The sequence below is a fragment of the Apteryx mantelli genome, chromosome 1, assembly GCF_036417845.1.
Source record: "Apteryx mantelli isolate bAptMan1 chromosome 1, bAptMan1.hap1, whole genome shotgun sequence".
NCBI lineage: Eukaryota > Metazoa > Chordata > Aves > Apterygiformes > Apterygidae > Apteryx > Apteryx mantelli.
In genome coordinates this window covers 168,767,438-168,791,242 of record NC_089978.1, presented here as the reverse complement: position 1 = coordinate 168,791,242, position 23,805 = coordinate 168,767,438, and the positions used below count along the sequence as shown (strand labels likewise).

General features: G+C 36.0%; 1 protein-coding gene across 2 annotated transcripts in view; it reads right to left on the bottom strand.

The window, feature by feature from the left end:
- The window catches only part of NUP205 (nucleoporin 205), a 55,463-nt gene that overhangs the window by 18,284 nt on the left and 13,374 nt on the right, over nucleotides 1-23,805 (bottom strand). The window contains exons 8-24 of one of the 2 annotated variants that reach the window (XM_067311905.1): nucleotides 23,396-23,571; nucleotides 17,647-17,763; nucleotides 16,005-16,142; nucleotides 14,666-14,816; nucleotides 13,720-13,925; nucleotides 12,081-12,263; nucleotides 10,836-10,886; nucleotides 9,974-10,183; nucleotides 9,084-9,183; nucleotides 7,364-7,501; nucleotides 6,921-7,110; nucleotides 5,743-5,863; nucleotides 5,152-5,233; nucleotides 4,545-4,709; nucleotides 2,364-2,488; nucleotides 1,344-1,458; nucleotides 485-634 (exon numbers count right to left, since the gene is read on the bottom strand). In XM_067311905.1, the coding sequence (XP_067168006.1) occupies nucleotides 485-634; nucleotides 1,344-1,458; nucleotides 2,364-2,488; nucleotides 4,545-4,709; nucleotides 5,152-5,233; nucleotides 5,743-5,863; nucleotides 6,921-7,110; nucleotides 7,364-7,501; nucleotides 9,084-9,183; nucleotides 9,974-10,183; nucleotides 10,836-10,886; nucleotides 12,081-12,263; nucleotides 13,720-13,925; nucleotides 14,666-14,816; nucleotides 16,005-16,142; nucleotides 17,647-17,763; nucleotides 23,396-23,571 (2,418 nt within the window). Of the gene's footprint in view, nucleotides 1-484; nucleotides 635-1,343; nucleotides 1,459-2,363; nucleotides 2,489-4,544; nucleotides 4,710-5,151; nucleotides 5,234-5,742; nucleotides 5,864-6,920; nucleotides 7,111-7,363; nucleotides 7,502-9,083; nucleotides 9,184-9,973; nucleotides 10,184-10,835; nucleotides 10,887-12,080; nucleotides 12,264-13,719; nucleotides 13,926-14,665; nucleotides 14,817-16,004; nucleotides 16,143-17,646; nucleotides 17,764-17,955; nucleotides 18,283-23,395; nucleotides 23,572-23,805 lie in introns of those variants that run through there. The other variant, XM_067311913.1, reaches the window with a different exon arrangement.

The window sequence follows — 23,805 nt, the reverse complement described above, 5'->3', positions numbered from 1 at the left end:
TAACCTGTAGCTTTTATCTTCTGTGAGAGAGGCTTGAAAATATGAAAGAGTCTGGAACTAAGACTGAGAGAAAACTTTGTCTAAAACTGTCTACCAGTGAAGACCCTCCACCTGCTGGAAACAGAAACAACTCAGGATAACATCCCAAAATAAAATCTTTCATAATTTAACTTTTTTAAAAAATATATTCCCTTCTCCCACCCTCTAAACGACATTTATTTCTGTATCAGTCTATACATTGAGCTGTTTCCAAAATAAAACAAAGACAAAGCAGTGATGAGCAAAAAGTACACATTTCTTTCACTACAACCATCATCATCTTTCTTCCCATCTCTCCAGTGGCAATTCCAGACCCAGTAACATAAATGTTCTCAAAAAACAGAAAAGAACTGTCACAAGCCTATAGAGAAAAGACTTCAAATTAAAAGTTTCTCGTACTTCCACTTATTCATGTTTGTTCACCTTCACAACAAATTCTACTTACCCAAGTATGGTTTCACAGGCATGTCATCAAGCAGCAGATGCAGCAGCCTCTGTGTGTGGGAACGCTGGCGGTTCAATGATGTCACTCGCATTTCTATAGCTGCAGTCTTCATCAGCCACGACATTTGGTTCAGTGTTGAAATTTCATGTTCTGGGTGGGGATAAGGCAGCAATTATAATTTGAACATAAGTAATACTGCTTGCTCCAAGGAAATAATTTATTGCTTGAAAAGGCTTTTAGAGGATGTCATTGCTTATTACATGGTCAAATATAATCTCAGCGAAAATAATCAGACAACTACCCAACATAAACTGCAACTTTGGCTGAAGTTGGTAAGGTCTGAACCGGGGTCTTCAGAAGTCTTCACGTTCTATTTTCATCTAATTTAGATTCTTAAGTTATGTAACAAATCATCTAAAAGCAAATCTACTAATTTAAAAATTAATGTATCACCAAATAATATCTCAAATTATTTACGAAAGAAGGGGGGAATATACAAGTGGCTCCAACCACCAGCCTTCTATTTCCTTAGCTCTGCGTGGCATTATTAGTTTTCAAAAACACACATTTTCTCCTGTAACATAATCTAACAAAACCACAATGAAAATTAAAATATAGATTAGGATTTGCTTCTGAAGACTTGATGGGCCCCAAAACTAACATACTCTTTTACAAAAGTTCAGCACTAACTCTGTGAACTTTCTAAATAGGCAGAGTTCAAACTTCATAGAATTAAATGATCAGCAAAGAAACAGTAATTAATTTAGTCTAATAATGCTATATATGTTTTCTGTATGATTTCTAGGGATTCAAAAGATACATTCAATTTTAAGCAAATCTTATCTTAGTATAAAATTACCTTTGATGGAAAATGGCAAGTACTGCAACTGAGTGAACAAGAAATCCTGACTCGTCCTCAAGTATCTCATAGTTGGACCTGATGTGTCAGAGCATGCACACAACTGATAAATCACCTGACAATCAAAAACAGTAGATATTTATTTCTGGAACTTCTTTAAAAAACAAACAAGCAAACCACCAAATTAGAAGAAGCATAACACTGTTTCACTGCTGAAATAATATTGTCTATATTTACAATAAGTTTCCCATCAGTCTGCTCCAAGGTTGAACAAATCGTATACAACAGGCACTGAATTTTAACATTAAAGGACTATCAGCATATGGCTGTTCACCCACAACACGACACTATATACCTCATGGCTTTCCATTTGTCCAGCTCACTTAAAGATGTCTTTTTCAATCTTCAGGTTCACCAAGACGGGCCTTTATTTTTTTTGCTTCTAAAGTACGGCCTTTTCCATTTTTAATTAATTATGTGGGAAGTTCTTTTTAGATTCCACAGATTTTTATTAAATTTTTATTGTCTAGTTTTATTATTACATGATTTAAGGCCAAATACCAGCTAACTTTGCACATACATCTAATTCAACTTTCTTTTTTTCCTGGGAGTATATATTTGTCTCTGCTACAGAATAAAGCTGACAATTCATTGAGTTATTTGGGGTTATTTATCATCTTGTTGGCAAACAACAGTTCAAAAAAAACCCCCAACAAAAACAAAATGTTCACAAGAGACACAAAGGTACACCAAAAATATTTAGATTGTCAGCTTTATAAGCATACCCCAATTCCAAGTTCCGACAGGAGTACAGACTTTTTATTTCCTATGTTGTTAGAAGATAATATGTTTTCACATAGAAATGGGTAGAATAAAAAGAACGTAATGTAAAAAAAATCTGACAGATGCTTTTTAAAACAAAACTTATTGACATCATCATCAGTGTTCACTAACCAAGAAGTAGCTAATTTTATTTAGATCCCACGTTCTCTATCCGCCAACAGGAAATATGCTGAATACCTGATAACATAGTTCTGCAAGATGAGGAGATTCCCGAACTGCCATGGGACCATTCCTTGTTTCAGTACCCTTCTCCAGTATGTTCAAAATAGCATGAAGACACGTCCGCGGGCAACCCAGGACACCTTAAAATACAAAAATAATATCCTAGCATTCTTGATCTACAAATATAGGTTATGCATACAGGATTACAGACACTAAATTCTTCAAATACCTTGTGCTGCATTACACTGTTCCACAAAGCAGCAAGAAAAATATCTGACAAATCTTCTTCTGTATTAATTAAAATAAGAGGGGGAACTGTATTTTAGTGAAAAATCAAATTAAAACATTTATAGCTAGTCTGTGGGCTTTTGAGACACTGGTGAAAGAGGATAAATTATGCAACCAAAACTTATTTATGAGCTTTCTCTTCAGCTCTCTAAAACAAAGATTCAATTGACTTTTTTTTTTTTTTTTTTAATATACTGGATGAATCAAATGGAAATGTGGATTCTTGCTCTTAACAAACTTAATATGGAAACTCATTTGACAATTTCAAAGAAGAGTTTTTAACTTGTCTTTAGTCATAAAATGGCTAATTGTTAAATACGGCTCATAAAGGCTCCAGACACTACAACCAAGGGAAGAAAGCAAGAGATTTTAATACTAAAAATCAAAATTCTGTCTTTTTGGATTCCTCCTTTAGCCAATTAACTCCTTAAATAATCAGCCAAGTAAGATATCCTGAAGTAGTAAAGGCATGAACAGTTAGAGCAGTTGTTAGAGGGGAAATAATCTTTTCTGGTCCCAGAAATTTGTATTTTAGTAGGAGATTATTATTTCTCAGCAAACGGTTTATAGTCATTGTTTCTTTGTATTGTTATGGGATAACCCCGAGAGATGTGCAAGGCCTACTCAGTGCTTTGAGACAAAGACAGTCCTTATCACTGACCAGTGCATGATACTCTGCAGTACTGTGTGTGTGCAGATCAGCTACATGGATTCTATAATTCAAAGTTTCCAAAACATGGTCTGCAACTGCAAGCTACTTTGCAGAAGGAAAAAATAGGCTGGCATCTTTTTTGCATCTTTGTGATACATAAAGCAACTAAAAACATTTTTTCAAATTAGAAATTTAGGTCCCATCTTCTCTTCACTTAGAGTTATGAATGACTAAAATCTGCTGCGGCCACAACATCCAATACAAACCCAAAGATAATGAGAAAGATTCTTCTCTAAATAGCTAAAAATCAAATCTACCTGAAACATGTTCATATAAAACATCCTTTAAAATAGGTGAGGAAAAGAGTCTACTAATTCAGATTGGAAGAGACTTCAGGTGGTCTCCACTCCAACCTCCTGCTCAGAGCAGGGTCAGCTATGAGATCAGGTTGTTCAGGGCTCCATATAGTCAGGTCTTGAAACCTCCAAGCGTGGAGACTGCCCGGCCTCTTTGGGTGACCTGCTCCGCTGCTTGACTGTCTTCATAATGAAAAAGTTTCTCCTTAAATCCTATTGGAGCCTCTCTTGTTTCAATTTATGCCCTTTCTCTCACATCCTCCTGCCCTACACCGCTGCCAAGAGCCTGCCTCTATCTTCTCAATAACCTCTTTGTAGGTACTGGAAGGCTGCTATTAGACTATAAGTTATGTATATATTTGAATATACATAGCGGTAGAATGAAAAACCCACATATTCTGTAAGGTTTTCTTCTACACCATTAAAACAGAAGAACTGTTCTTCTTCTCTATGTAATTAATTTTAAACACAAGCTGGAGGAGGAGCAGAATAGTACTTAAGTAGTATAATTAGTTCAAAGAAGGAATCTGCTTTGTAGATTCCCGTGTTGTCAAACATATGGATGTCCTGGATCATCAAATTAATTTCTCTGCACTGCAGATACAACCACAGAGCATAAAGCAGTATATAAATTAATACTTACTTTTAAATTAGTGTTTTCCCCCACAACTCTAATTTCAAGTCTGTTCCAACATCCACCTTCTCCAACTTACACAAAGGAACAAATCTTGAAGCTGTTAAAATACTGCATTTGGGTATCAATATATATTTTTAATTCAGCTTTTGAAGCTCAGAACAAGGCCTGCTTTCTTACTTTTAACATTAAGAGGAATTGCTACTCCCCATTCAGTGCTTGTATCAGAACTGAATCAATGCTTGATCAACTTTTCCTCTTCATACCTGGGTCTTGCAGATTTGTGGTGCTGACAGGTTTCTTTAGTTCATATCCCAAGAGATACAGAGCAAGGCTGGGAGGACTACACTCAAGAGAGGTGATCAGGAGATTCAGAATATGGATCCTTGTTTCATGATGGATTCGTGCCCGCCTCTTTTCAGGTTCCAGCTCTTGATTAATAAAACAAAAAAGATAAGTGAACACTGAAATGAAGCAACTCACTTGGAAGAATCCTCAAAGCATTCAGGGTAAATGCAAGAAAGCTAATACTACAACTTATATTAGTATACAGGAATTCAAGATTTCAAATCCAAAAAAACAAAAATTTCAAATTACTACCAATATAACTCAAATGATACATTCAGAACAATGTTAAATACTTTGATTCTGAAAACAGATTCCGTTTTTGGTTGGTTTATCATACTATGGGCATAGCTTAAATAAACAAGACATTTTGTACTGTTCATTCCATTATGGGACCAACGTTACAGAAAACAACACACAAAAAAAGCTTTACTGGTTTAAAAGCAGTATATGCCCTTTATGTCACTTTCAGTAATTTCATTCTATGCAAAAACAACAGCATAAATAATTTTTTTTAAAGCTTTTTACCCTCATCTGGATTAATTAATTCTTCTGCATCTTCGTTATCCAAACATTCCACAAATCCAGCCATCAGCTTCTGGCTTATACTCTGTATTCAGCAATAGAAGGATGGAAATTAAAAGGTTTCTAAGTGAGAGTGTAGAAGAGTATAAAATAACAATTCTTTTTATACCTCCCCCCACATAGGTAGACAGAAGTTCTAGACAAAAGTTAATCTAGTTGTTGGAGTCGTAGCTGTTTTAAGCACAGGCCAGCAATTAAGCCACTAAACAGGAAAAAAAAATGAAAATTGAAATTATTGTTGTTAAAAATGCTAAATTGTCCTCACAGGTAGAAGACTATATTGTCAAGAAAAAGTCTCAATATATCAGAAAACACTGTCCTTTTCTTTTTGAAAACCATTTATAACTGTATTTTTTCAACTAATGAAGTAGCCATTTTTAACGGCAAAAGATTTTTTGGAGGTACGTAGAAATACAACACGATATAATTTTAATACATTTCATCTAAAAAACTATCCTTTAAAGCAACTTTATGGAATACTACAATTTATCCACCATTTGTCTCTTCCCAAATCCAAAAAAAATTGGCATTTACCTCATCATGCGTGAAATCACCAACAAGCTTTATCTGGATGTTGGAATTTTCAGAAATACAGCATAAAATCTTGGCACTTTCAAAAGCCAGTTCAGGATTGCTGTTTCCATGATAAAGATACCTTCAAAAATACAAGATTATTTTAAAATAAATAAGTTTTCCAAGATGGTAATATGCAGATGAGAAATTACATGTTTAGAGTTAAAACAATTACAAATCCACTTACATAAGAAGTCCTTAAAACTCCAAACAAAATTTCATTCTACATGAAGCATCTAACACTTCTCTATCATTAGTGACGTGTAGGGATAATAATTGCTTCTAGAATTTTTATCATTTCTTTTATCCAACATCTACCTCAAATGCTGCAGTAAGTTAAACTGGACACATGCTCACAGAAGAAATGTGGAGAAATTTAGTACCTTCAGGTGATACAGAAATGAGTCAGCATCACTGAAGAGTAAAACTAACAAAAACCAACTACTGCATATATCCAACATATGCAAGACACAAAATTAAGAGCATCTTAAAAAAGTTACACTTTTGTTTGAAAACTATTTGCCAGCTATTGTTACACGAAAATGTAACATGGTAAATAAAAGAGGAAAAATTAGATATACAGAGAATTTGATTTTAGTGCACTGCATGCCAGAATTTCATGGCTTGTTTATGCAGCCAATTCTACTATTCTTCAATATAGGCTTGTCTGTAAGTAAAGTTATTATGAAACCTAAGAGCAGCAGAGGGTGTCAGTGGCAAGTGGAAATCAAAGTTTCATAATTCTTCATTTGAAACTGAGTTTGATTGCTGGCTTGATATTTTTATTATAAAACTAATGAGCAATACTGTAAAACATTCAAGCGGCGGATAGCACCAAATGAAGTTTTATTCTCCCACTCTATGACCAAGCCTGGGGCAAAGTGAAAATTATGTGCAAGGGAATCATTGCACATAAGGCGACTTGGAAGAAATGAGAAAAATAATTTCAAAATGAAAAAATATAAATGCAGATCCCAAACTTATACTAACATACACAGATTGCACCATCTGTGAAGACCTCCCCCAATTTTATGCCCTGTACAGACAGAAGCATTGGCTGGGTAAATCTAATCAAAGCACCAGGACCCAATCGCTTCTGTGCTTCCAAAACTCCCCTTTCCTGAGTACTTTGTGCATACCTAGCAATATTCACCACATGATCTGCCTTTTTAGTGCGAGGATTGATTCCTTGAAGCAGCTGCTCTAGTGGTGTGACAATAAGGGAAAGGTGGCTCTCCCGCAAGAGATCCATAAAAAGACTCTCCTTCTGTAAGGCCAAGTTGAGAAGTGCAAGGCAATACTGTACAGCTTTCTCGAGATGTTTCTTCCCTGCAGTGCACAAAGAACCATAAGAAAAACGTAAGAGCAGTTAAATAACAAATGGGCTACATTCATAAACCTCATTCATCAAGTCTTGCAACAAGACAGAAATTGTCAGTTGTTTACTTCTAGGAATTCCCCCGAAAACATAGTTTTTATATGCAAGACAAACAAGAGCAAGTTGAAGATACATAATGTCAGCTAGAAATCCTAACTAGGATGCACTTCAACTTAATATAAAAAATAAGCTCGAGGCACATACCAGGAAACGGAGCATAAGTATCAAGCTGCTTAACCCCCTCTTCTAGCAAACTAAGGGACAGTTCCAGCATTGGTGATTCATTCAGTAGATGATACATCAAGTTGAATCCAGGAGGTTTATATGCTATTACTTCTTCTCCTAAAGAGAGAACAAAAAATTACCAGCTAATAGAAGACTTCCATTACTTAAGTCAGCCTGCATTAGAAAATGAAACAGTCCCTGTTGTTGCACACAGCATGTAAATTGATGAAACCGTATACAAGATCTTCAGAGTTTTTCCTTACCCATAAGACATTTGGGCAGCTAATAAAAGTTTGGGAAGAAAAGTAGTGGCAATTATCATTACTCTTAAAAATTTAATAGCAGAATTTCAACTTTAACCAGTTAGTGTCTCCCTAAGCAGATCTGACCTTGAATTCAAATCAATGATGGGACTTTAAACCATATTTGGGCTACATGAAATGGTTTTGCAAGAATGAGAAGTAGCTGATAAAAGTTACATCCCCCAAAACCTGCGTGAAGACCCCATATGAAGGAAAAAGCATTTCCAGCGATCAAAGTTGGGAAAGTCAACTGAGACACTGATGCTCACAGTGCACAGAAATTTTCATTTCTCTTGCAGTGTCCTAGGTAAAAGTGAAACCACCAGACTGAAATTCAAAAACCTTGGTCAAGACTAATGTTTCTGGTTTATCTAGTCTCCTGGTAAACTACGGTGGATAAGAAGAGGAAAACAGAATAATTTTTTTTAACATGCAAATGGGAATCAGGGCACAGCTTCTTTTTGCAGAGAGCTTAGGCAATCCCCTTCCCTCTCTCCTTCTCCTCCCATTCATTCTGTGCTTGTGCTGTCCCCTAACACATGCCAGACCATGTCATGCCACTGTGGGGCTACACAGTATATCAGTTTAAGAAATGGATCTAGTCAAAAAGATTGGTTTTAACCCATTTCCCCAATCCATGCAACCCACAAATAATCCTACAAACTGAAAGATTAGGTGAGGGCAGGAATTAGCTACCAGAGATTGCTCAAGCCAGTATAACTGCCAAAAGCTATGTTTGTCGAAGTACAGGCATAGAGACCTTCGCGACTGAGCTAAGCTCACTGGAAAGGTGTGTTTTTAAGTGGCTGTTTACTTAAGAAGTGGTTCTAATGGCTCTCTAATGCTATGGAATATCAATAAGCATTAGATTGGCATTCACTGCTAAGAAAAAACTTCACATTAAAGAAAAAAAAATTTGCAGCACAAGCGGAGTTCATACGAGCCTTAAACTCCCCACAGTGAGGCAACTGCCTTCTACTTCGACCTTTTAAAGAACAGTTGTCAAGAACTGAATGATTTCAAAATCATAATTCCACTGCTACTGACTGCTCTAAGGTATGAATAATGTTAATACTAGAGGATATATCAAATACACTAACATTTGTAAGTTAACCCCTAATCAAACCTGCAATACAAGAGGGGAGGGAAAAAAAAAAAAAAAAAAAGTCATCCACCTAGAAGAGCTAGAAAAGTAGGAAATAGTTTACATGAAGCCCTAATGACTCAGCAGCATGACTCCCTATAGTATATGGTCATTTTTTGAGTATCTTCCTATCTAAGAGTCTTGGTCTAGCTTTTCATCATCTTACTTACAATATTTACAAGATCACAAGAGAGAGGTAAGAGAGCAGAGCAAGTCACAATTCTGTTTTCAGTGAACGAATGAACAAGTTAACCTTGTAACTCCACATATTGGTCCACAAAGTCTTCAAGCTGAGGTTCATAATCTCGCAGCAATTTGTAAAATACTTCCAGAACTGCCTCAGCTACTTCCCACTGTAGATAATCACCAAAAAAATAAAAAATAAAAAAGTCACATGCAGAATATGACAGATACTTCAATAAAAAGACAAGGATGACAAAGAATACAACGAGCAGTGCAATAATGTACTGGATAAGAGGTATGGAATGACTCTCTAATTTTAAAATACTATCCCACAACACTAGTAATTAGCCATGTCAAATAATTTGAACTATCAAGCTTCCTTTTTGAAGTAAAATGGAATCCTAAACAGAATAATTGCCTATTTTACGCTCTGTTTTATAATATATATATACATATATTAAAGACCACATGCAATAAACAGTATTTAATAGGCATAAAATTAATAGCTTGCAGGATCCGTTTAGCATGCACCTTCATCCAAAAGCATCATAAAGCAAACTCAAATTCCTTGGTTTAGCAAGTCAGAAATATTCGTTAAAGTAACAATATGGAAAGGACAAATCTGACTTGGAGATTCAGGTATGAGAGAGAGGTTCAGAAGCCATTAGCCAACTGGTTTGAATAATTCTTACCAGAGAATGCATAATCTAAGGAGTCTTTTACAGACTCCTTAGAAGTAGTTCATAGATCCTGATGACCTATGAGTCAGGAAAAAAAAAAATCACCTGCTTAAAGAATCAAGTCACCTTGAAATGCTCAAGGTTACCTCTGCTGCATCAAAATTAAGCTGCTGCACAGCTTTTCAAACAACAGATCTAAGCCACATCAGCAGTGCCAAATCATTTTAACTTAGATATATGCTGATACATCCAAAAGGAACGATTTTCAAACAAAAATTACTTTTTCAGCAGCTCTCCGGTAAGCTCTGGTGCGGAATCGAAGAAACACTGAGTCCCTGAGGAACTGGAGATAGGGATCAAAGCCCGGTGGGCGGAGACCTGCTCCCAAGTTAGAGGGGAATGAACTCTCCACCAGTGTGCTGATGAGTCGACAGAAGGCACGGGTTAAAGGATATTCCTCACATCGAGATTCAATCTCATTCAATTCAACCTTCCCAAGGGGGCAGAGAAAATGAAAAGAGAAAAATCAAAGATTTTGTGGGAAGAAGAAATAAGTGAGAACAAATAAGATGAGGGCATCTTCTATGAATTACTTTACAGTGAATTGGCTTTGCTGCATTTTCATCCTCTGCATGCCACAAACAAAGCAAAAGCAGTGAAGCAACAGCACTGCCATTTCAGTTCAACAATGCACTATTCATTCATTTCCGAGTTCCTAAAAGGTCTGCCTCAATGTTCAACTGAGCTCTGCTTTTATTTACCACTTTTATTAAGAAGGCAGTGAGCTGTACCAAGATGTAACAAATGTGACTCCTATTCAATATATAAGCGCTGCAAAATCTGCTGCGGTCTAAGACAGCAATGATTAAAAACAGTGAAACAAAATAGAAAACCTTCATAAAAAGTGCTCATAAGGAACTTGAAGGTTTAAACACTGCTCTGTTACTAAGAGGAAGCTGCATTAGATTCATAAATGGATAAAATTTACAGCAATTATAAGCAGACTTGAGAGTAACTTGAGAAGCAGAGAAGAGAGAACTCCTATTCCAAGGGTCTCCTGTGGACACAACAGCAGATACAGCCTCTCCACATTATCCTCTGCACTCATATGTACGCGATCAGAGGGAAAGAGAAACCCTTACCTCAACGCCAATTGCTTGTCTCTGGCCTGGAGTTCTCACAGTTTGCAATAGCTTCGAAACAGAAAGAGAAAACAAAAAACAATACATTTCACATAATCAAAGTGCATCTCCATCATTTCTATCAGGATTAAAAGGTAAACACCATTTTTAGCTGTAAGAAGAGGTTTCCTAAATCCTCTTAAAAGCTGAAAAGATGGGTTATATATTCTACACTTCTAGCTTTACATCCTCAAAGATCCACATCATGTTTATCGTTAAAATGAACAAAGATCAGAAATCCTTTCAGATTAACGATTTTTCCTCTTACACTGGCTATGGGAAAGATTTATCCTGTTATCTCTTACAACAGTATATTTTAAGGAATATCACAAACTAGAAAGCAAAGGAAGTGAGTGGTTAAAACACTACTATTTACATTATTATCAGGGTCTTTTTATTTGTAATTAACAATAATCCAGCAGTTGTAGTTCGAATGCCTCAAGTTCTTTCAAATAAAACAGAAAATAGTCTGAACCATAATAGATACTAGAAAATAACTCCATCCCCTTATGATTTCTGAGTTAACAATACTGAGGGCATTTTCATTTGATACTCATCTTCTTTAGGATTCATATTTAAAATTTTTCTCAGCTATCAAGACAAAAGAAGGAAAAAAAACACGTATTTTTAAAAGCTGGGGCTTTTACCATATATCTGGTGCTTGCCATCTTAACCATAAAAGCTGGCAACTGTATATTTGAACTTATAATGAACTTTTCCCTCTGAAAATTACATGCCTGGAGCTTTTTAGCAGAGTTCTTTCCTTCCATTAGCATCACTCACATTGGAAGAATATGATTACATAAAAAGTATAACAAAATTATTTAATGCACAATACATTTGTTATGGATGACAAATATGTCTAAAAAAAAGTGTTGAACACACAGAACTATCACTTAGAAAACCTGTATTTATGTAAACTAAGCATGGCTGATGAGATCTTTGAGACACAAAAACATACTGCCATTTTCAAAATCGTTTCAAAATAAAGACTGTGTTAACCAAGCAACATATACAGTAATATTTCATCTTTACTTAAAAAAAATAAATAAATAAAAAAGCAGTGGAAATTTGATATTCAACAATGGACACAAAAACTTTTCGGAGAAAAGACAACATTACTGCAGAAAACGTAGCTTTCAAACATACTGACAATTTCATCAGATTGAGATGTTACAGTCCTAAACACAGAAAGTCCTAAAATACCTGTGTGTATTCCAGGGATTGCCAGAGTGAAGCAGCTATCTCAGGAGATTTTCCAAAAGCAGTAAGAGTTTCTAATAGTTCCGCTTTCAAAACGGGAGGAATGTTGCACTGCAGAAGTCCCAGAATTACCACTACCGGGGTCCACTGAGGGTGCTCACAGAGAGCCAAGCGAGCATTCTCGCTCTGTAGCATTCAACATAAAACAAAAGTGCACATTGTTACTTTGAAAATTATTAATTATTAATGTCTTGCAACCTCTAACTCACAATTCAGCATCAACAATGAGAATTTTGCTTCCTACTTGAGAGTACACAAAACATCGGAAGAATGGCAGATCATTCCAAAGCAAACAGTTTTAACGATTAAACAAGAACCCAATTTAATGATTCACAAGTACAAAAATTGCGGCTAAAATTACTCTAAAATTGTGCCTATCCCTAAAGAAAACTGGTGTGCGTAACAAATTTCTTGTAACAGTTTTAGTAGACACACATTCATGGACGTATTCCTAAACAAGTTCAAGTGCTTACAATCTAGACAGCCCGTTCAAGCTTTGGTAGAGAGATTTTGCCAATATTTCTCTTACGAACCTAAAATTGTATTTGGAGCTTAAATGGAATTGTTTAAGTTCAAGAGTAGGGTCAGCACTAGTGTAAGCTCATTTGAAACTCCCAGATGAACCACTGGACAAGAATAAGCCTCTAGCCTCATCAAATGATGATCAAATGATTCCCTGCATTCCTAGCACAAATTTACTTCTTTCCAGGTTTGTGTTTGATGACGCCAAATAATATGAGTTTTAAGAGTTCTTTTTCCCATCTTCCAATGCTGACATGACAGTTTACATAGTTACACTGTGAAGTAATCTGGCTTTAAGGAAAAAAAACAAAACACTATCGAAAAGGATAATTTCTAAAACACCTCATCACTTTCACTGATCTGTTCTATATTTGCAAAGGGCATCTCACTACATCACAGAACTTTTGTGCTGGTATTTTTCAAACCTCTGAACTGTTAAACTGCAGGCTTTGGTGAGTAAACTGAAGAGCATACTATCCAGAATTAGCAAAGTCTGTATTGCAGCTTTATTTTCTTGGAATTTCTCTTCCAGACAATTCATGGTACATTTTACCTTTTGCTTTGGGGACATTTTGAATCTAACTCTGGAGGCAAGTTTCACAGTTGGTCAGTTTCCTTGCAAATTTTCTACCACTTCCCTTTAAAATCAGTTGTTATTTTTGCTTTTCCTAATTCATAATTAAATGCAAATGCCTTGAGCTCTCCTACTCTATTGTAATTTCTTCTAAATATATCTCAGTTCTGAAAGACATCTCCACAACAGGCAAAGAAGAAGCAGGAAAATCAGCAACACTGGAAGTGCAGGAAAATATTTCATTTCTTCCTGATTCACCCTGTGACTGCATTTTGGGCATGACAGTTATTCCTGATGCTTTCTATGCTTCTGAACTTCACAAATCAAATAAAATAACTGCTACGTAAATTTGCACTACATGCATTTTTTGGTCAAGTGAACTTCACAGCTGAATGACAAATAAATCTGTAACAGAAAAGCTAGTTCAAATGATGTTTTGCAAGAAAAAATATATTAACAAAGAAAAACAAATAAAAGGTTACCTACCCAATTTATTATAACAGTGGTGAGCTGTAAAAAGGCAATTAATCCATCCTGTTCTTTCTGTGTGATTCCTCGGAGAGGCAGGTGACGATACTGGACACTGTCCGCACTTGGCAAGTCTTTCCTTAAGTGCTCATGATAGAGCATCAAAGAGTGGAAGAAATGCTCCCAGGAGACCGGACTGCCACCTGCTCCTTGGATGTTTTCCACTAGAAGAACAACAAACAGATAAGAAGATTTTTTTTTTTTTTTAATTCTTTCACAGGGTGATAAGCAGGCTAGTTAAATTTAAAAGGAAAACTTCCCTATCCAGAGGAGAAAATAGTTTGAAGCTAAGCTACTGTTTCTGAATTTAGTGGTTCTAATATTTTTTGTAGAGACATGAAGGTGCTAATACGAAAAGCCAGTACAAGCAAGTTTATTGTTTTATGAATCAGAATGTTTGTAGCACTATTTACATCTTCAAAGTGTACTTTTTTCATTTTGATCAATGTAAAATTAATGCACAACCCAGGATAGACCAGCATCTCTTACTTTGTTCTGTTAGTACTTTTTTGATATGTGTAACATGCTTCTGAAAAAAAACAAGCTCAGGAAAGATAACTGTATTTACCATATACACACAATTTAATTTTGAGGCATGACCCATTTTTATACTTTACATTGAGCAAAACTGACATTCTGTATCTCACGTTTCTTAAGAAACAGCTTTTTCAAAAATACATTATTTGGTTAGGCAAATTCCTTGCTAGAGTGCTCAGACATTTAATTACATAATCAGCCTTTTTATCCAGGTTATATTTCCAAGTGAAACCTTTCAATTTCATCTTCATATTAATAATGAAGTGTTAAAAATAAGAAGCCAAAATTCATCTCACATGAATCTTTTTACTTTTCTACTTCATAAAGGAGAAGAGTTGAGGAAGAGCTGAAGTGTCACTTTTCTTACCATGACTACTGCCATTGACTTTTAGCAAACTAAAGCAGTAATGAGCACACTGAGGCGCACTAGCCAGTCCCCGCAGCATTTTCAAGTATGGGATGTAAATTGTGGAGGGAAGTAGGTCTCCCATTTGCCTAACAAACTTTGACAAGACAACCTAGAAAACATAAAAATAAATGTTTTTTTAAAAAAATCTAGTCAATTTTAGGAAAACAATAGGCAAAGAAAAGCAGATTCCTATTTAATCGAATACGGAGGGGAATCACAACTCAAAAAATTGTTGATTGGCCTTTTCCATCTCCCTGAAGGTGAAATCATTGTTTGAAGAGGAAATAAACAAAATAACTCATGCTACTGCAAAGAAATGATACGAACTGTCCAGTTCATTATTTATAGTGATAAAACTTACTTCAGTTCACAATTCTGTACAATGGAGTTGTCAACACATTTCACAGTGCAAGTTAAGGTTTGTTGGGACTGAAGTGAGTATGCATGTCACACACCTATACAGTAATTCACAAATACAGTGGTTCCTCCCAGGGACCAATTAAGGGGTCTGCAGATTGCACCAGGCCCTAATACACTTGCCTGTATTCTAGGTGGGTCTCAAGGTGTGTCCAGTTTATCCTGTGCTAGGTTTTGCCTGACGCTGCACAGTGCTTCAAGAAGCATTGAAGGTTGACAACATCCCTGCTTCTAAAGAGTTTTGGAATGACTGCTTTATCTGTTTCAATTGCTTTTTCATTCTGATTTTAAGTCCTGACTCTCACGGCTTATAACCTTTGGGCTTTAAATAATTAAAATATTCTTGTGGATTTTTACCCATCAAAATACTATGACTCTCTCTCAAACATGATTTAAAAAGTTTTTCATAATTAAAAAAGTTTACTTGTCAGTTACATCAAAAAAGTACGTAGAGGTCATCAGACAGAAAATGCAGAATACTGTTGGCAGAATTTGTTGAGCAATTGTAACAATATCAGGCCTAAACAAGAGATTCGACTCTTTGTCACTAAGGTTATTGACAACCATGAATGCCTGGCAGTAGCTCATTTAGAGCAAGCAGCAACGATCATGTTAGGCAGTGCAGGACACACTCGGATAAGTCACTGGTAATACATAATAATGTCTTGTTAGAGGGTAGCTCTAATAATGATACCAAAATAATACCAAACTTTGTCTTTAAAAACAAAATAAACATAAAAATCACAATCAAGCTTGCCATCACAGGAACTGTTATTGCTTCAGCCTGCAACTTTTATGACTTTAATTTCAAGTTACCAGTAATTACTCAAAAAAATCATATCTTTTATTCACAAATCGAAAACTGGTAAGTCTAAATAACCTGGCGCTGAGGAGGTCGCTGATGAGCTACTCCAAGGTAGGACCCCATGATGGTAGATGTCTGCAAAGGCTCTGACGGACACCAGTATTCAAGGGCAAGTTCCAGATTAAAGGGGTCTTTCCTATACAATTTAGCAATCTATCAGAGAAAGGAAGATGACAGAAAAATATCAATTATGTAAAGAAGAAAAAATTACTTCAACAATGAACACTGCCTCTGGATAAGCTAAACACTTTGGAGGTGCAAAGCATCTCACAGCTGACGCTCCATTCCTTAAAACTCTCTAAAAACGACAACTTTTGTATAGTAATATCAGAACGAATGACAGCCAGAGAAAGTTGAAAATGCACACACAAATGAAATTTAAATAGCTTTACATGATACCTTCTATCTAACTGGTATAGATAAAATCACTGCTCTCAGTGGCATTTCTCCCTAAATAACCATTTGAGTATCTTGCTATACTGACTTAAAAACATATTAGCTAGTATCAGGATTAAGAACATTACCTATTATGTGAACATACCATTTCTCAGAGTAAATGTCATTTACAGTTCTTCATTTAAGTTTACTACATATCTCTGAGCTATTGCAGTTCTACTTAAGAAAGCATTCCACTAAAACCTTTCCTTTTAATGCCCTGTAACCTAACAGAATACTTTTGCAAAAGACAAGTAACCCCTATATTAAAGACTGCTATAATTAAAACTGCACACTTGTACATACACATGCTAATTAAGGGGAAATATGTTTATGTTTTCAATCTGTTAGTGACCAGAAAATAAAAAATACACTAGTACAATATGCAAATCTGTTTTCTGATATGGGCTCTTTTGGAAAGTACAGTTAATAACTAACATTTAAATAAACATAAAGACTTTCTTTTCTTTGGGGGGGGGGGGGGAGGAAGAGAGCCCAAACAGAAAGACCCTTCTTATAAATGTAGCCAAAATTCTACAAAAATTAGGGAATTTGTTTGTATTTCCAATACCAGCCTTAATGGGTCACCTTGCCTAATGTACAAGTACAAAACAGTCTTTCAAAATTCTCTTTACAAATATATCTTCAAATTTTAATAATTGCCAAAAGTAGGAAAAAAAAAACCCTGAAACCTAGTTATACTTTACCCACAATAAACAGGGAGAAATTTTGAAGACTGTTACAGAAACATAAACACTGTGTAATCACTAAGGTCCAGATTCTCGAAAGTGTATTGAAATTCCATTCATTTAGCCAGATTGCAACTTCTGTGACAGCCTGTATTCTTAAATTTCCTATTTCTAAGTTATGTTAAAATAAGACGGTTTAAGATAAGATTATTATATCTATAATTTAATTTTAGATGTCTATGTATTTTGTGAAATAACTTCAGCTCAATAATTTTTCAAATGTAAGAAACAGTGAGGTATTTGCATACTAAACAAGAATGAACTGACAATTTATTAACATCAGAATTCACACCAGTAAATTCATTCCTCTGTATGAAAAGTTATAGAAAAGGTACCTGTATTTAAGAAAAAAATCCATTTAATGAAAAAGCGCAAGACGCAGCACTGTATTAGAAAATCCATATTTGAATGATAACGTAAAGCAGGAAAGTCACAATCACTTTTTGCTAATTTAGTTTAAAAGTAGGGCTTACTAGAAGCATTAAATGTTCCAGATCTCTCCGAAGGGAAATAGGTGGCTCATTACCCATCTGAATACTCATGTGGATCATACGAGCGTCTTCATCAGCACGATTTCTCAGCTGTTTCACCTACACAATTTATGAAGTGGAGAAAAACATTGGTCTATATTTAGCTAACAGTGGAACAAAACAACAGAAATAACTAAGTTGTCTAAATAGTCTATTAGAAACTAAAAAAAGCAACTGAACTTGCATGCACATGACATATATATATATTTTTTTTTTTTTACAGAGCCCACATTCAAAGATATATTCAATCACCTTCTTATTTATCATGGCCCTCAGTTCACAGCAAAAGCCCTGAATGGATACCACAGGAGCTTTTCCCCACTGACTTCACCATTTCCTCTGGATTGGCCCCAAAAGCTGCTTCCTTTCTCTCTTCTTACTTAGAAAACTAGAAAAGTTAGCTAGACTTCAAACAAACAAGTTAGAACAGCATCCACAGAGAGTAAAAAGAAACAGGGAAAACTGTGGAATAAAGTTTTCTGTACAGGCATATCTCAGAGATATTGTGGGTTTGGTTCCAGACCACTGCAATAAAATGAATATCACAACAAAGCGAGTCATACGAATTTTTTTTGGTTTCCCAGTGCATATAAAAGTTATGTTTACACTATACTGTAGTCTATTAAGTGTGCAATAGCATTAGGTCTAAAAAGAACAATGTACATACCTTAATTAAAAAATACTTTATTGCTAAAAAATGCTAACCATCATCTGAGCTTTCAGGGAGTCATAATCTTTTTGCCGGTGGAGGGTCTTGCCTCGATGCTGATGGCTGCTGACTGATCAGGGTGGTGGCTGCTGAAGGTTGGGGTGGCTGTGGCAATTTCTTAAAATAAGACAGCAGTGAAGTTTGCCGCATCGATTGACTCTTCCTTTCACAAGGATTTCTCTGTAGCATGAGATGCTGTTTGATAGCATTTTACTCACAACAGAACTTCTTTCAAAATTGGAGTCAGTCCTCTCAAACCCTGCTGCTGCTTTATCAGCTAAGTTTATGTGATATTCTAAATGCTTTGTTGTCATTTCAACAGTGTTCACAGCATCTTCACCAGGAGTAGATTCCATCTCAAGAAACCACTTTCTTTGCTCATCCATAAGAAGCAACTCCTCATCCACTAAAGTTTTATCATGAGATTGCAGCAATTCAGTCACATCTTCAGGCTCCACTTCTAATGCTAGTTCTCTTGCTATTTCCACCACATCTGCAGTTACTTCTTCCACTGAAGTCTTGAATCCCTCCAAGTCACCCATGAGGGTTGGAATCAACTTCTTCCAGACTCCTGTGAATGTTGATATTTTGACCTCCTCCCATGAATCACAAATGTTCTTAATGGCATCTAGAATGGTGAATCCTTTCCAGAAGGTTTTCAATTTACTTTGCCCAGATCCATCAGAGGAATCACTCTCTATGGCAGCTATAGCCTTACAAAATGTATTTCTTAAATAATGAGACTTGAAAGTTGAAATTACTCCTTGATCCATGGGCTGCAGAATGGATGTTGTGTTAGCAGGCATGAAAACAACATTAATCTTGTTGCACATCTCCCATCAGAGCTCTTGGGTGACCAGATGCATTGTCAATGAGCAGTAACATTTTGAAAGGAATCTTTTTTTCTGAGCAGTAGGTCTCAACAGTGGGCTTAAAATGTTCAGTAAACCGTGTTGTAAACAGATGTGCAGTCATCCAGGCTTTGTTGTTCCATTTATAGGGCACAGGCAGAGTAGACTGAACATAATTCTTAAGAGCCCTAGGATTTTCAGAATGGTAAATGAGCACTGGCTTCAGCTTAAAGTCACCAGCTGCATTAGCCCCTAACAAGAGAGTCAGCCCGTCCTTTGAAGCTCTGAAGCCAGGCATTGACTTCTCCTCTCTAGCTATGAAAGTCCTAGATGGCATCTTCTTCCAATAGAAGGCTGTTCCGACTACATTGCAAACCTGTTGTTTAGTGTAGCCACCTTCACCAATTCTCTTAGCTAGATCTTCTGGAGAACTTGCTGCAGCTTCTACATCCGCACTTGCTGCTTCACCTTGCACTTTTATGTTATGGAGACAGCTTCTTTCCTTAAACCTCATGAACCAACCTCTGCTAGCTTCAAACTTTTCTTCTGCAGCTTCCTCACCTCTCTCAGCCTTCACAGAACTGAAGAGAGTTAGGGCCTTGCTCTGGATTAGACTTTGGCTTAAGGGAATGTTGTGGCTGGTTTGATCTTCTATCCAGACCACTCAAACTTTCTCCCTATCAGCAAGAAGGCTGTTTCGCTTTCTTATCATTCGTGTGTTCACCGGAGTAGCACTTTGACTTTCCTTCAAGAACTTTTCCTTTGCATTCACAACTTGGCTAACTGCTTGGCGCAAGAGGCTGAGCTTTCGGCCTGTCTCAGCTTTCGACGTGCCTTCCTCACTAAGCTTCATCATTTCTAGCTTTTGATTTAAAGTGAGGGACGTGCGACTCTTCCTTTCACTTGAACACTTAGAGGCCATTGTAGGGTTATTAATTGCCCTAATTTCAATATTGTTGTGTCTCAGGGAATAGGGAGGCCCGAGGAGAGGGAGAGAGACGGGGGAATGGCCAGTCAGTGGAGCAGTCAGAGCACACACAACATTTATCAATTAAGTTCGCTGTCTTATATGGGTGCGGTTCGTGGTGCCCCGAAACAATTACAATAGTGACATCCAAGACCATCGATCACAGATCATTGTAACAGATATAATAATAATAAAAAAGTTTGAAATATTGCAAGATTTACCAAAATGTGACACAGAGACACGAAGTGAGCACATGCTGTTGGAAAAATGGCGCTGACAGGCTTGCTCGACGCAGGGTTGCCACAAACCTTCAATTTGTAAAAAAAACGCAGTATCTGTGAAGCGCAATAAAGCGAAGCGCAATAAAACAAGGTATGCCTGTATACAGACCTGTGGACTGCATTTTTTGAGGTATAGCTATTTAAGGCTACTTCTAATTATAGATACTTCTTTGTCTTTTAAAAAGTTTTGGACTGATGTGATTACTTTGGTCTTGGGAAAGTTATCTGCAGCAAAAGTATTACAACATGTCAATAAATACAATAGCTAAAAAGAGAAGGGAGGGGAAGCACAACTGCAACAATGAAAAGAAAATGTCCCTTAATCAGTCTCCTAGAATTCTTTGTGTAAAAAAATACATCGCTAACCAAAAAACAGCTGACATTTTTAAATGTCAAAAAGCCTTTGACAAAGCTATTTACTTTCTTTAAGCCTACTGTGGGGTGCTATGGGATGAAAAGCTAAGGGTTTTTTTTGTTTTGTTTTTTTGGTTTTTTACATATTAAGCAGACACTGAGAAACAAGAAACAGAAATAAGTAACCAATTCAACATGCCAAAAATTAAAACATGGTGATGCCCAATACAGACCAATTTCTGGTCTATAATGTATCTTAATTTGAAAAAATAGAATGAGCTGCAAAATAATTGTGAGTCATCACGAAAAATTAGCTAAAAATAAGTTAAAACTGGAGATAACTATGAAGAGGATCAGAGCAAGCTAGTCAAATTAGTATACACACAAAATCAATACACAGACAAAAGTGAGTGTTGATGAAAGAAATAATGCATATTATCTAAACTACTAATATTAATTATCAAGTTCTGAATGTAATGCAATTAATCAAAATAATTACCCAAATCATCATTGGCAAGCAGCATAAGTGTCAAAACTATACAGTAGAGTTAAATAAAACACTGACTCATAGTTTTAAATAAAACTGAACAGAGGTTATATGTGCACCAAAAAAAGAACAGCAAGGATCCTTCAAAGAGATACTTCTAATTATCTACCTAAAATATTAGATTCAAAGAGAACAAATTTAAAATAGAAAGAATAACAGCATAATTAATTTGTGGAATTTGTGACCATACTGTACTGCTTAGAAAAAAACCTTAGAAGGATTCATAAAAAGACTAGGTATTCAAACAGATGAAGAAAACATCCATATTATACTTTTGAAATAATTCAGCAGATAAGGCAAGCACTAACCAATAGCAGTTGGACAAAAAATTCCCTTGTAGGGATATATTCCCATTATCTGCTAACAAAATCTCTCCTCTTAAAACAACTTGTACTGGCCTCTGTTGAACAGGAAAGCAAAAGTCCATTGGCTTTTTTACACATCCTGTTTTACAAAATTCTGTTTATAATGTAAATCTCTTCATCTTTGGGCATTAGCTATAATCAACTGCAGAACTGAACCAAAGCAAAAAACTGAAATGGGAGGGAAACACTCTTCCCAGAGAAAAACCCTCCAATTCCATAACGTGGTGATGAAGAAGAGAGATGTACCAACGAACAGATAAACACACTTGGGATTTGCAGGCAGCTCATGCAATTTTGTGGGATACAGGAGACAGGGTCAAATCTGTTCCAAATCTAACAGAGCAGCAACCTGAACCTAGGTTAGTCTCCAGCTCTTCTGCCTTCATCCAAAAATCCCCCTTAGAAGTGTTTCATAAAAACCAGTATTGTTACAGTGTGATATTTCACTTTGGTAAAGAAACGCTATCCAGTGAAGAATTATTGCATTAAAAGTTCCCAGTTCTAAACCTGTTTGCACTTGATTAAGGGACTTCTTAAAATATACCTCATTCCAAAAGGATGCTTTGTCTGTATTACAGAAAACACCATTACATGCAGCCTTCAAGGGAAGTCCAAAGCCTTTTACAATGTGTAAAGTGTTATATATAGGCAGCCATTGCAGTAGAAATATACCGGAAAAGTTCTATCAATAAGAACTTGCCTGAACTGAACTTATACTTGTTCTGTGGATATATTATGGGTTAAAAAGACAGCTTTAATTTAGAAAACAACATGCAAGACCAACATATTATAAATAAGTTAGTATTAAAACTAAAAGGCTGTCTACAACACATTCGTATATGTCCTCAGAAAGATTAAGGCTCAAATAATGTTTTTCCTGCCAACGTTGTTCTCCTTCTGCCAGTTTACACTGAACAAAAAATATCTTAAAATTCTTCTTTTTGCATATTGAAAAAGTGATTATTTAACAGCTCACACTGCAACTCAACACAATGAAGTTCACAAAATAGTACCTCCATCAATTATATAAAAGCCTTTTCATAGAACTATAATTTTCAATGCCTGCATACAGGGCCTTGCACAAATGAAACTTCTGCAATTGCCTCAAACATTTTTCTTCTCTTTTGCAGTGTTTTTGCTGTTCTAGTGAAAACAGATCATTTTACCACCACCTTATACTACTGAAGAAAAAGCAGAATCCTTCCCCCTTAAAAATGCAAAAGATTAGTTAAAAAAAAAGACAAAAAGTCAGTGAATTTAGATTTTGCTACAGTCTGCATCAAAGAAAAAAAGACCCAAAAAAACCCATACACCGCATCATCGTCAACACCAGCATTCATGTAAATTTTAAGCATTTAAAACAAAACCAAACCACTATCATTACAAAAACTTGCTTTGCAAATCTCACTATGCTGAAGTGGAATTTGATTTTTAAAACACTTCAGTGTGGAAAACAAACTCCAAACCATTTTGCTTCCGTAAAATGAACAAGTTTTCTGAACTGCAGCATCTCAAGTTCAGGGTGATATTTCAACCTACATATTACCTGTCCTAATTTTACAAATCTGGAAGAGATATTCAAATTTCTCAAGCAGTGCTATTCACATAATCAACTTACTTTCATTGGCATAAGTGCAAGGAAGTCTGTGACAAGGTTATGAATTTTGCGAATGTAAAATTCCTCCTGGTAGAAATTTTCTGACCCCACCACAGATTCAGTCAGGAACAGAAAGACATTATCAGCAACTGCTAGCTCTGCCATCGCCTCATCTGCCTCAGTGAATTCTGCAAGAGCTAGGCAACAAAAAGGGAGATAAAAAAATTTTGAATTACTTAATGTGTTTCAAAATACCTGGCTAACTTGCAAATTGACAAGCTTCTATCAACTACGTTTTTTCCACTGTACAGAAAAACACCTGACTGGAAAAGACACAACACAGAGTGATGGTCTGGGCTCTTCTCTTTAGTCAAAGTGCATAGTCCATTTACCAGATCAAATCTAAGGCTGTGAACTAAGAATCATAAACT